The following is a 14,561-nucleotide window of genomic DNA, read 5'->3' as shown; positions in this document are numbered from 1 at the left end:
ATATACATTATTATTAATCTTTCATCTCATTTTGGACTCACTTATCCATTCTGGACCACATAGCCTATATAGAAATTTCAGTAATCCAATTTTACCAGATATTGGTAGGGAAGGAGAAATGGGAGTGAAGAAATGGAATTTTTTATTTAAATCATTATGGAGAAATTATATTTTCGATCCAATCCTGATTCTTACCCCGACATCTTTTAAATTCACCAGATAAACATGGGCTCCTGTAGAATGGACAAAAATGAACTAGGATCTCCTGGATAAAGGAGGTATGAAAGGAACAACAACAAAAAATCTTCAAGGAAGGTAGCTAAAGCTAATTTCAGAACAAATCATTCTTAAATTTATCAAAGCTTATATGACAGTTCTTCATGCCAAGGTTATGGCGCAGAAATCAAAGTGTCAACACTATATGGAGCACAAATCTAGACATTTGGAGGCTGTAAAAAAATAGCAGATTCAAAAACCCTGAATTCAGGATCTGGCTTTTGGTAGGTACTCAGTAAATGTTTTGAGAAAATGCTTACATTAACAGTCTTATAAAAGTTTTTGAACAGGTAGGGTGAGCAAGTCTGACTCTATATTCTGCATACTCTCTGTGAATACTGAGCATTCTCATGGTATTTGCAACCATCTGTATGCTGATGTCTCCCCAGTGTATAATGGCCACTAACATCCAGATTCCTATAGCCATGTATCTATTGAATATGTCCACTTGGATATCCCACCAGCGTTTCAAACTCAATATTCCAAAATTAAGCTTCTTCTTTCTACCCCAAATATATTCCTTCTGTATTTTCTTAACTTAAGTAAGTATACCACTCAAGGCAGTAACTGGAGTAGCATTCCACACATCTCTCTTACGCTCATCATCTAATAGATCCTACTCATTTTACCTACGACATATTTTTGAAACTATACCCTGCTTTTCACCCATCACTACCCTAAGGCATTAATCATCTCTCACATGGACTATTGCAATAGTATGAGTCTATTTGTAGTTTTGTTCCCTCGAGTCCATACTACTTTATCTAAATGTCAATTCCGACCATATTTTTTCCTTAGCTTAAAATATCACAGTGGAATCTCTTAATCTCCAGGATAAATTCATCCATAAGCTATATATTTTATATGCCTCTCCAGCCCATTTTACTTTGACTTATTATATGCTTGATTACCATAAAAATACTAAACACTGTTTCCCTATATACCCCATGTTGCTAAGCCTCTCCATGTGGTTGCTCTTGATTTTTCTTCTGCTTGCCTGCTCATCTTTTCACACTGTTCCCACTCATCTTTCAAGATTTATCTTAGGCATCACATCTCACTAACATTTTTATTTTTTACTTTTTGCCATTCTACTATGCGTTAGGTAGATATTTTTGCATGCTCCTATAATAAAACTTCTCACATTGTTTGGAAATGATATGTTTTCATTTCATCCTCCTACTCTTGATTGTGAGCTTATCAATGGCATAGAGTTACCCATGAGCCCTTATCACAGTGCCTTGCACATGGAGTATTAAGTAAATGATTTCAATGATATAAACTAAATATATATAGTACATCTATAGGAACCTAAATGAAGAAACAAAATTTAAAGTCTCATACTAGATTCTCCACTGGCTGTCTTGTTAACTGTACCATTCATTTGCAAATGGGGCCAAGGAGATAAAAAGTAAATAACAAGCCTTCATAGTTTTGTTTCTAAAGTGACTGACATTGTTACTTAGAGAGAAGTTTAATGGAAATAGGAGGAGCTCTGGAATCAGAGAGGTCCAATTTCTAACCTTAGGCTTCCCACCCGATGTGAGAGTGGGCGATTGACACTGATCCTCAATGCCTGTCTCTTTGGAATGAGGATAAAAGCACCTACTATGTAGGGTAGTGTTAAGAATTGAGGGTCCTCTTTCCCTTCGGCATGCCACTGAAGATCCTGGTGCCACTGAAGATCCTTGTGTCGCTATGGGTTGCCGCTCAGCCTGGGGTTACAGATATTGCAAGAACAAGCCATACCCAAAGTCTTGCTTCTGCCGAGGTGTCCCTGATGCCAAGATCCTCATCTTTGACCTGGGGCAAAAGAAGGCAAAAGCGGATGAGTTCCCACTCTGTGGCCACATGGTGTCAGATGAATAGGAGCAGCTCTCCTCCGAAGCCCTGAAGGCTGCCTATATTTGTGCCAAGTCCATGGTGAAAAGCTGTGGCAAAGATGGCTTTCACATGTGAGTGAGACTCTACCCCTTCCACATCATCTGCATCAACAATACCTGTCTGGAGCCTGTGCTGGGGCTGACAGGCTCCAGACAGGTATGCGGGGTGCCTTTGGAAAGCCCCAGGGCACAGAGGCCAGAGTCCACATTGGCCAAGTCATCATGTCCATCTGCACCAAGCTGCAGAATAAGAAGCATGTAATTGAGGCCCTATGCAGAGCCAAGTTCAAGTTCCCTGGCTGCCAGAAGATCCACATCTCCAAGAAGTGGGGCTTTACTAAGTTTAATGTGGATGAGTTTGAAGACACGGTGGCCGAGAAGCGTCTCATCCCAGATGGCTGTGAGGTCAAATACATCTCTAATCGTGGCCCCCTGGATAAATGGCTGGCCCTGCACTCCTGAGAGTCTTGGTGCTGTCCCCACCTTACACCCACCAATAAATCAACTTTTTATCCCCCCCCCCCCAAAAAAAAATATTGAGGATAGTGCCCTGGCTGGGTAGCTCAGTTGGTTAGAGTATTATCCCCATAGTTTAAAGACCCCTTTGAGTGACCATCAATAGTTCTATTCTATTAATATTCTTTTAATTTATGCTATAGAGAAGTATTCTGGTTGTGCAACCCAATTCATAAACAAGCACAAAATATTTTCTGTTGACATGTGGAATGCCATTCAATGATTGGTACTTCACAAGGGATTCTCTTCTGAGGTATTTTCTTTGGTAAAATAAAGGCTACTCATGTGGTTTGGTCCAATGCTTTACCTCCTCTAACCAAGTCTTTAAGTGTTTCCCTCTCTTCTTTAAGGCCTAGATCTAAAGTTACTTGTGTATATACTGTCTGCTACCCTTCTTTCTGGCACTAATGTGTGAGCTCTATGAGGTGGCACCCATGTATTATTAATCTCTATATGCCCAGGACAAAGCCCATTGCCTAGAATGTAATAGGTGCTTAATTCATGTCTACTGAATAAGGTAATTTATTCCATCCATTCGACTTGATTTAATGAGCCATTTTCACTCAAAAATTAGATACTTTGAACATCTTTGAAAAGGAAAAAATTAAGAGGAAGGCCTCAATCCCAGGACTAATAATGATTTTAATTGTTTTGTTATTATTTAATACTAATTTTGAGACAGCAGGAAAAGAAACTTTTTTAAAAAGTGACCATACCAAGGCAAACAAGTCTTCTGATAGTAACTTTATTTCTGACTATTGAATACCAAAAATGGATGAAGCAACATCATCTCAGGCTCCAATTTTACAAGTAAAAAAAGGTAATAAAGATAAACTTTAAGAGTTGTGGGGCCCTGCAATCACTACTGGCAGTTATTTTGTACTGACAAGGCTTGTGATGTTGTCAGTCAGTTAAATAAGTCTCAGTTACCTCGTTAGGCAACTGGGTACCACAGTGCCTCTTTACCCACAGGCTTAAATGATAAGTAAAACAGATTATTCTGTGAAGCATGTTGGCTTTGAAAACTGTCATTTAAATATAAAGGCTCATTTTGATGAACCATGGAGCACACTGATGTTGAAATCACATAGCTTATTTTAGATAAAACATCTGGTACCTTCCAGGTCTGGGGAATTGCGAATTCTGATGCAAAAGCTGTCTGAGCCACCCTGCACAACTAAGCAACTCAATACTGACTCTCAAACTTCAGCCTAATGGTCATAGAAACCTCTCACATCAAAGGAATTTCTTTTCTTTTTTGGCATCACCAGTCTCTAATATACGGGGGGGGGGGGGGGGGGGGGGGGGGCAAAAAGTAGGTTTACAGTTGTGAGTACATGAAACAGAGTTTATTCTCATATTTTATTTTATTCATAATTGTATTATTTATTTGTATTATTTGTCTTCTCCTTATTATTATTAATATTATCTTGTATCCTTACTTATGGCTTATCTTTTAGGTAATGATGACTTTTGCCCATTCCTGTACGTAATGTTCAGACATAGTACCACTTAATGAAGGTTTTTTTAATGACAAGACTACATTTTTTAAAAGACTGGTAATTGAAGGCAACACATTATAATCGCTAAAAATGTGGGTTCAAAACTTAGACCGCTTGTGTTCAAAATCCTTGATCAATTTATTTAATCCTTACAATCTTAGATTTCTTCTTCAGAAAAAAATGGATATAATAGTAATAACAACAGGGCCTCTGCCACAGGGTTGTTGCCAGAATTCAACTTAAATAATGTTACTTAAATGTAAGTAACATTCTACCTGGCTAGCCCATGGTAAACACCAAATAAACACTAACGTACTTATCTTCGTCTTTTTCTTGATGCTAGGGATTGTATTGCTTTTACCATTGACTATAAAATCTGATAAACTCCCGGATTAATAAATAATGTATAAGGGTAGATCACATGTGCTTTAACTAAGAAATAACAGAATGGTCTCCAGTCTTATGCATATACCATCACAATCATCTATTAAGTATCACGGGCAGCCATTGAAGTGAAAAGCAGGAGGCCCTGTTTTGGCATGGGGTGACCCTCTGCAGCCACAGCTCTTCCTCAGTCTGGCCAGTTAAACATACAATCACATCTCTCTGTTTGCTCCTGTCCTTGTTCATGCATACCAGGTACAAAGACAGGAGACTGGCCCAGCACAAGTCGGAAATAGAGTGTTTCACCCCCAAAGGGAGTATGGGGAATGGTGGGAGAGCAACAATGAGCAGGTAAGCAAACTGTGAGTGGCCTGAGGTGGTGTGAGCTACATGTGTGCAAGCTAGAGGAACAGGTGGCTCCCTGGTCTGGGTCGTCACTCAACTGTGCACCGCATACAGTGTGTCCAACCTGGGCCATCGCTGGTTTTCTGTGTGTGTTTGATTTGCAAAACCCATACCATCTTCATGTGAAGTGATGGGAGCCTCCTGTCCCAGGTGCTGCTGTTTCCCAGGGCTGCGCGCTTTGCATGTATGAAGCCTTACCTCACAGTTCTCCCACGGATCTTAATGTATTGGTTAGTTGCTTCTGGAGTTTGCAAAGTGGAAGAGCTTGGAGGAGATTCACATTTCGGGATTATCCAATTACTTAGGAAAACAAATGCAAAAGCCTAACACTGGTTTTGAGAGAAGAACTACAATTGAGGGAAGATGCCAGCTCCTAATCCCAGACAAGCCTGGGAATTAACCTGACTTCTATTGAACATAACAACATCAACTCACAGAGAAGGGCAAATGCCATGCCAAACTAGTGAACTATGGAGGCAAGAGGCTTTTCGTGAACTGAAATCAGGAAAGCTAGTCCTACTCTAGCTACTGTAGCTTTGCATCTCCTTTACTTCTCTGTGTTTGGTGGCAAGCACTCCCTGTTGCTGTGCTATGCATGTTCCTTCATACCAGGCACTCCCCACTGAGCTGTGCCCAGTAAACTGGGGTTTTTGTAATTAGAAGCATCGACTAAGCTGTGTTGCATGAAATAAATGTGCTTTATTGCATGCGACTGGGTTTCAGGAAAAGGGTTCTGGAGATAAAGACCGTCAAGATTGGCATTAAACAGTTCCAAAATGCTGAAGGAGCCTAGAAGTTGGGAAATCACTGACCGTGAACGTACTCTCCACCTCTAATTTGTTGTGGCCCTTCCAAATCCACCTGGGAGGTGTGGAAGGGAAGCTCTTGGAAATCGCCCTGGATTAAAGGAAAGGGAAGTGCAGAAAGCAGAGTATATACCTGTGTGTGTGCATGTGCTGAGAGCAGAGCTTGAGAGCCAGCTGTATAGCAAGAACTTATCCTGTTGACCTTTTACCCCAAATGTTGCATTTGCTTTCTAGTAGGGGCTCCTTCAGGTTTTCAAAATAATTTCTAATTTTCTCCAAGGACCACTGCATTGCACAACTTCTGGGGGACCATTCACATTGCAGTGCGTGAAAATGGCGCCTGGAAATGTGCAGCATACAGCCTGAGCAATCATTTGTGCAGCTCTGGCTAAGAGCTTGGCCACCTTTGTCCTTGGCTCCTAGAGGCAAGGCAACGAGAGTGTGTGTACATATGTGTGCACATTGGTGTATCTGATGGCCTTATGCCTATGATTCCTTTCTACAACTATTTTTTTTTTATCTCAGTATATCTGGAAGATAAGCCTCAATAGATTATTTTGTGGGAGTAACTCAAGAGACTACTACTGGAACTGCTGGTTTCCTTCCATCAAGATATGATAAAGTGTCCTAATTCCTGTCTTTGAAAATCAAACAGCACCCAAGTTCACTGGCCAAAAGACTGTATCAAATGAGCACAGGGCTCTGTCCAGAGTGTAGAACTGGAGTTTCCAAACCTAGCAAACTTGGCTGCCTATCAAACATACGAATGCAAAATCTTGGACAATATAACCTAGAAATCTGTAGTGTTACATGTTTCCTAGGTCATTCTGTCTTAGCCAGTTTCTACTGACATTTAGAAATACTCCATTCATCTAAAGAGGACATAGAGCTATTCACGCCAAACATTAAGTCTCAATTCTGTCCTGCAGTGTTCTTAGGAGTATTTGGTCAATGCTTAGAACTCTCAGATCTGATCAGTTCAGCAATTAGATTTGCTCAAGGCTGCCTTTGTTGAGAATGGACAAGACACAGTGGGACACATAGGGTAAGAGGACCCCAGAGCACACAGACCAAACTTCCTTGGGTGAGATCTAGATCTACAGAGGTAGGCACTCAATGTGTCGATCCTGGGGAATGGTAGACACCACATAGCTTTTGTTTCCTCACTTGTTTGGATATAGCCAAAGTAATGGCAAGGCTTACTCCACTGGTATGTCCTGGTGGTGCAGAGGCACACAGAGCATGCTGTCGGAAAGACAGTTCTGTTGGAGTAACCCTCTCTGCCCTTCAGATAAGCATAGTTAATTGGGAACAAATGGTTTTCTCTTCCTACTTTTTCTTCCTTTCCACTTGTTTAGCATTAAATAAAAACTGACACAGAGAGAAAAAGAATGTGCGAGAGAGGAAGGGAGCCCCTCGGTGTTCTAAGAGAACTTTCCGTTAGGGAGGACAGAAGGCCTGGAGACAGACAAAGGAGAGCCCAAAATTTCTAAGACCTTTAAATCCTTTTTTTCCAACTTTATATTTGTTCATATAAATACACACAAACACGATGACATTTTTCCAGGAGAAGTAAGTTTAAAATTGAATATTAAGTGAAGACATATAGAGGAGGCAACTGCAATGTAAACCATTTCTAATAAGAGGTTAGAGTTGTCAACCCCAATTTATTTACTGTGGCATTAAATAGAGCTGGAAATAAGATAACTGTATGAGACTTTTATAGAGACTTTAAGCATCAGCCTATATGGCCATCTTTCTCATTCACTCCCCCCAGTTGCTTCCCAGAGTCATGGTCACTATCATATTTACTCTGAAAATGACTGGGCTGGTTCTGCAACCATTACTGAACAACCAGTCCCATGGAGGGGCTAAGGAAGTTCAAACAACCACAGAAAGAGCCAAATTTTTTAAACTTAAACTATATAGGTAGGTACATTGTTATTAACTTAATTAGGGTACTCCTAAGCTGGCCTTTGCTAAAAACGTCCTCAATCTGATTGAGATACATTCGCTGAGGTCAGGGCTTGTTTGACTTAAAAAAAAAAAAAAATCACTCTCTTAAAAGTTGCCCAGAGCTCTTATGAACTGATGAAATAAGAAAAGCTACTTACCTAGTAATCTATTTGTAGTCTTTTTTTCTCTGAACCAGATTAAAAAATATATATTTAGAACATAGAATTATGGGAAGCAGACTGACATCTTAGTTAAGAACACAGTATTCTCCTCTCCCTTCTCCTCCTCTCCCTTCTCCATGCCATATGACCAGAATCGAACCTGGGACCCTTCAGTCCACAGGCTAATGCTCTATCCACTGAACCAACATTCTATCCACTGAGCCAAACCAGTCAGGGCTCTTCTCCTCTGTTCTTTTTCCCTAGAAGAAGGAAAGGAGAAAGGCAGAGAGTTTTGAATCGTACCAAAAGGAGGGAAAAAGAACTCTACATGGACACAGAGCAGTCCAAGTAAGACCCCAGAGGCTTGAAATAGTGTACAAGTTGGGGAATTGTGATGTGTTCCAACCATAAAGTGAAAGAAAGGATGGAAGGAGATGAGGTTGGAGAAAGAGGTCCCAGGCTGTCCTCACATGGAAGTCATTACAAAGCCTCTCTTTCCCACACTCCCTCCTCACTCTCTTTCTCCCTTTCACCAGGTTCATCTATTTGCTTTAAAATAACCCCTCAATTGAAAATTGAAAACAATTCAGGAAGGAAGACTTGCAACATAAATGGCATCTGTGAATGCTCTGGAAATTAATCCATTATATACATCATTCTTTTTGAGGTGGTTTTATTTTCCTTCTAAAGAGCCCTGACTGGTTTGGCTCAGTGGATAGAGCGTCGGCCTGTGTACTAAAGGGTCCAAGGTTCGATTCTGGTCAAGGGCATGTACTCTAGGAGAGTCCAATTCCCTTTTCCTGTCTGTGCGAGGTGCCCTCCCCTGGGGCCCGGTGCTACCCTGTGCTTATCTCTGTCATGGTTCTAGTCATGTTGGATGGAAAGAATCACTCTGATCCTCTTTTCTAATTAGAGCGGTTCTCAACCTTCCCGATGCCGCGGCCCTTTCATACGGTTCCTCATGTTGTGGTGACCCCCAACCATAAAAGTATTTTCGTTGCTACTTCATAACTGTAATTTTGCTACTGTTATGAATCGTAATGTAAATATCTAATATGCAGGGTGTATTTTCATTGTTCGCGACCCACTGATTGAGAACCGCTGGTCAATAGAGGATCCAGAAATTAACCCAAGCCGTTATACTCAATTAATATTTGACAAAGGAGGCAAGAGCATACAATGGAGTAAAAACAGCCTCTTTAATAAATGGTGCTGGGAAATTTGGTCAGATACATGCAAAAAAATGAAACTAGATCACCAACTTACACCATACACAAAAACAAACTCAAAATGGCTAAAGGACTTGAATGTAAGACGGGAAACCATAAAACCCTACAAGACTCCATAGACAGCAAAATTGCAGATATATGTTGTAGCAATATCTTTACAGACACAGATCCTAGGGCAAGAGAGACTAAGGGACTAATGGGACTACATCAAAATAAAAAGCTTCTGCACAGCAAAAGAAACCATCAACAAAACAACAAGAAAGCCCACTGCATGGGAGAACATATTTGCCAATATTATCTTCAATAAGGGTTTAATCTCCAATATTTACAGAAACTCATACAACTTAACAAAAGGAAGATAGACAGCCCAATCAAAAAATGGGCAAAGGCCCTAAATAGACTTTTCAAAAGAGGACATTCAGAAAGCCAAGAGGCACATGAAAACATGCTCAAAGTCACTAATCATCTGAGAGATGCAAATCAAAACAACGAGTTACCACCTCACACCTGTCAGAATGGCTATCATCAACAAATCAACAAATGACAAGTGCTGGAGAGGATTTGGAGAAAAAGGAACCCCAGTCTAAGTGTATTTCAGAGCAGAGTCCTCCTGAATGCAGGAGAAGTGGACAAGAGTCCTAAACAGGGGGGTGCTGTATGAACCGAAAATTCTCTAAACCCTGTCACTGTGTGCGTTCATACTGTGATGGTCCACCATCAGGAATGACTAAAACCTCAATGAATGTTCTTATCTCCTATCTTAGCAGGGGTATTTGATGGAGTCTGTGTGTGACGTGCTCATGTTGGACCCCAGTAGGAGAGTCACAGACATTCTGAGCCTCCCAGTCTCTCTTTGAGAAAGAGCTCCCTTAGTCAAATGAAGATGATAGATCTACAATCCCCCACCAGTGATGGAAGAGAGGAGGGCGGTATCAAGTTATTTTTATTATTGCTGTGTCATAATATCAGTTATGTAAACTATTAACCCCCAATCAGTTGAGTAACTGATTTTCACCTAGTAGATGCAGCATCTAATTTTAGTGGGTATAAATGTTTAATAAATCCTTAGAGAACCTGGTAAGAGTGATGTCATGATAGTTATTATTGAATTAGTTGAAACTCAGATTTGAAAAGTAACCCCAAAATGTAATGTCTATGTTAGGACTGTTTTGCCTTTCTTTCATTCAATTACTACCTTCTTCATTTAATGTCATTTATGAAGTGCATACTATGAGTCAAGCACTTTCAAGACTATGGAGATAAATGAGTGACCAAGACATGACTAATGCCCTTGAAAATCTGTAGTCTATTTGGGAACTGAGTCAGAAAAATAGATCATCTCAATATAATATAGAAGCTCTCTCCCACAGGATAATGTGTCAGAATAACTCCCCATTTGATATCATTTCTATAACTTCTGCCAGTGCAAATAGAATTAAGAGACATAGAAACTAAGTAATAAACCTGAACTGAGTGCTTAGATTAGGGCTATGCACACAGTTATATAAAATTCAGAATCCACAAAAAAGAAAGATTCTGCCTTTCTAGAACAATAGAGCCCGAATTAGTTGCTTAGCAATAGATTAGGACCTCTGCAGTAGACTTCTCTTTATTCCCTCCCAAAGTCAATTTCAAATTAATGTTCTAACTTATATTTAGAGATGTTCTAAAACAAATAATAATAATTACTATAACAGATACTGTTATAGTCCCTTCATATATTATATGCATTCTCCCAAGAACATTATAAGCATTCTCCCAAGAACATTATAAGCAAGGTATTTTTTTATTTCCATGGTACAGATAAGGAAAATGAAGATCAGGAATATTAAATAACACAGTAGGGTGGTTTAGTGAAAATTCTGACATCAAAGAGAGATGCTTTAACTAAGACCAAAAGAAGTCTTTTGTCTAAACAAATCATTTTTTTCAGCAACCGTTATAAAAATCCTGTGATTCTCTTATTCTACAGTCCTTCGGGATTTATCTCTGCGATATTCAGGTCAGTTGGTAGAGAGTTTTCAAATTTATTATCTGGTTATTTTATGGACACAAACTTGGGTGTTGTTGTTTTCCTGGACGCTCCACAAGGGTCTGTCTTATTGCCCCTTAGTTTGTGTGTGCATCTGGGCACTTACAGAGACAGTATTGCATGGTGGCAATGACTCTGGGTTTAAGGTCAGATTTGAGGCACCGCTCTGCCTTTATTTGACTTGTGCAACTTAGTTAACGTCCATAGCCTCCGTGTTTACATCTATAGTACACGTTAATAATAGCTGTTTATACCAAGCATTCAAGGTGATGGGATTTAGTTCATTTCCCAAACATTCCCAGCCCAACTACTCCACACCAGGCACCATACTAAGCACAGGAGAGGCAGTAGTCACTGCCCTTGGAGTGTTCTAGGTTCAGTGCAGAAACAGATTGTTAAAGAAGTAATTAAAATTACCATCATATAAGTGCTCTGTCAGACAACTGTTGTGAGGTCAAATATAATAAGTGAAACTCCTTGTGGAGTGTAAAGTTCTATTCAAATGGGAGGTATTACCTTCCCCAAACTCCCTCTCCTTTGTCATCAATCCCAACCCTATGTTTTATTCAAGGTTAAATCAAGCTGGATTCCTTCAGAAAGTCGTCCTGCCTATACCAGCCCACAGGCACAAAACAGCTATGTCTTCTTTTGTTTTCTCTTTACTCAATTTTAATCTGGGTTTTATATGATTGCTCAGCGGGGAGAAGGGGAGGTTGAGGGAGGTATGATCATTTCCTGTTTTGGGGAAAAGGAAAAAAAAACCTCTAATCTTAGGTGAAGAACCTTAAAAAGCCTAGAACTTAAATCTCAGTATGAGGAGTAGTTTAGTTTTGAGATTTGAGTCCAGGTTACTGAATTATGGATCATAAAAAATAGCTTAATTTGAGAAAGAAACCTCTGTAATGATCCAACAAATGCCTCTTTATGAGGACTTAGGGGATGTAGCAGCTATACTTTACCATTAGTTACTCTGAATGGACATGTAACATTTTGAAAAGGCCTCCTGTTGCTGTTAAACCAAAGAGAAGTGAACATGGGGCCCAGTGGTTCTCTTCCAAACAAGGATCTTATTAGGGACTAACTGCCCAGTAAGAGATATGCTCTGGAGGAATTATCACAGAAGTTTGCAGCCACTGCTCCCTCCCATCTACTCAGAAGAGAGGGAAAGTCCACCTCACAGGGTTGCTGCAAGGGTTTCATGAGATTAAACACATGGAATTACCTTCTATTTATTTATTTATTTATTTAGCCACATGTGCAATACATATGCTAACTGGATTTTGCTTATCCATGTTATTTCAAGATTCCCCAGGCTTTACACCTCATTAAGTCCACTTTATTTGCAAATCCTTCCTTTAAACTTCTTCCCCAGTGATGAATACTAACAAGAAAATTCTAACGGACAAGAACAAATATATTTTCTTTTCACAATAGTTCTTGGTATCAGTATATTTCTTTCCATCCTCTTTTTTTTGTCATACCTTTTAGTATGAAAACTGTGACCCTGCACTATAAAAACAAGCTCTTAAATCTACTCTGGACACCACTATTTGACTTGTATTGATCTACTGAGTTCCTCATTGCCTTAAAGACTTATTAACATAACCGATATTAATTAGGCCATAACATTTTCCTGAAGTAGAAGCAGAACTGGGGCCAGATGATGAGTAAGGTCAATGGATGAAGCTGGGGTGAGGGTTTAAGGATTATGGCATGGTTCCTACATTCGGTTTGTTTTGTTAAGCTCAAGAAAGAAAATTAAGTATGTAAACTATTAAATAACAATGTAGAATTCTTAGAGTTGAAGAATAACAGGAAAGAAGCCATGAGTATTTCTTTATATTGTATTCATTCATTTATTGATGAAGCATGTAGATTACATCTGTATCTAATACTTGAACCATCTCTCTGATCTAACATATTAGACCATCTATGAATTCCAGATACTAACAAGCCCAAGTTGAAAAAGGTGAAGAGATTAAAAACAAACAAACAAACAAAACCTCAGACAACAGTATGATGATTACCAGGGGGATAAAGGGGTGGAGCAGGGTAATGGAGGTATAAATGGTGATGGAAGGAGACTTGACTTGGTGAACACACAAAACAATATACAGATGATGTGTGATAGAATTGTACACCTAAACCTATATAATTTTATTAACCAATGTCACCCCAACAAATCAATTTAAAATCAAAGAAATTGGCATATAAGTGCAGAAACCTAATAGCTAACTAGAGACAAGGCCTCTAATAAACCTAATAATTTGTCATCTGAAATGACCTACTTGGGTTGCCAGGGCTTGGGCCAGGACCCCTTCTTTCTTTAATGTATGTTGGCTACCAGCTGTCAAAAAAGAGGAAGAAGGAGAAAGAGGGACGAGGAGAAAGAAAAGGAAGGAGCAGGAGGAGGAGGAGGAGGAGGAGCCCAAGGTTAATTACTAAGTCATTCAAAAAACAAAAGAAAGAACAAGGGAAAAGATCCATGTAGGTCAGGGATGGCCAGGAAGAATATTATAGTGGACAAAAAAATGGAAACTCTATCTTCTGATGCCTTAACTTCTTGCTCCATCCCCACACACTCAAACTGGACTATTGCTTATCTTTGGAAAACTCCTTGCAGATTCCTGATTTCTGTCATTAACATTCTTCCTGGAAGCCAATGCCTAGCACTCTCTTTTTGTACTTTGCTGTAATCTTCTAATTATTCGAGGCCTAGACGCCATCTGTCTCCTACGGGCAGGCAGCATTCCCTGGCCACACTCCTGCTGCTGGACATGGTTTCTTCCTCTTGTGAAGTTTTGAATCCCTTGTGAGCTTCAACCTAGAGAAACTCAGTGAACTCACTGAGTGTTCCCATGTTCTACAATCCCTCACCTTCACTTTCCTCACCCTGAGCACCTATCACCCACTCATCTACTTCATTTCAAGGTGCTGATGGGTGGTAGGGATGGGTAGAAACAGCCTCTTTCTATCAAAATACTGTGAGTAACTCATATTGTTAGCCTTCTCTATGTATCTTCTCTCTTGAATTCAATTTTACCCTCTTTGAGTGTGGTTTCTTATATCAATACTTCTCAGTCACAATATAAAAAAGCATTGCTGAATAAAGTCATTTGTGAAGTTACCACATAGCAGCTGTTACCAATATTAGTTGAAACACCAAAATTTTCAAAATAGTGCACATTTAAGGTTATTGCAATTATACCATTTTCATTTCCTGGGTTTCCAAATAAGTCAGAGAGAAAATGAGAGAGAACTATCAGAGTAGGAAATATGTGTGCTACGTATAGGACAGTGTCTTTTATTGGATGACAGCATGAAATAAAGGCTAAAAACTGCCATATAATATTAATTTATATGTTTGTAAGCTTCAAGTGCCTTCATCATCAAGGCATCCATTCATTATAT

General features: G+C 39.6%; 1 protein-coding gene and 1 pseudogene across 3 annotated transcripts in view; both read left to right on the top strand.

Annotated features, from left to right (window-relative positions):
* GRM5 (glutamate metabotropic receptor 5) overlaps window positions 1-14,561 on the top strand; it is a 443,750-nt gene that overhangs the window by 418,027 nt on the left and 11,162 nt on the right. For 2 of the 3 annotated variants that reach the window (XM_070425827.1, XM_070425828.1), the window contains exon 9: window positions 4,817-4,912. The exons of the other annotated variant lie outside the window; for it this stretch is intronic. In XM_070425827.1, coding sequence (XP_070281928.1) covers window positions 4,817-4,912 — 96 coding nt within the window. The remainder of the gene's footprint in view (window positions 1-4,816; window positions 4,913-14,561) is intronic. 3 annotated transcript variants of the gene reach the window in all.
* LOC139017423 (large ribosomal subunit protein uL16-like) lies at window positions 1,975-2,621 on the top strand (annotated as a pseudogene).

This window comes from Myotis yumanensis, unplaced genomic scaffold (genome assembly GCF_028538775.1).
Source record: "Myotis yumanensis isolate MYYU_CA2020_CCGP unplaced genomic scaffold, mMyoYum1.0.hap1 SCAF_10, whole genome shotgun sequence".
Taxonomy (NCBI): Eukaryota; Metazoa; Chordata; class Mammalia; order Chiroptera; family Vespertilionidae; genus Myotis; species Myotis yumanensis.
This window is presented reverse-complemented; position numbering and strand designations above follow the sequence as displayed.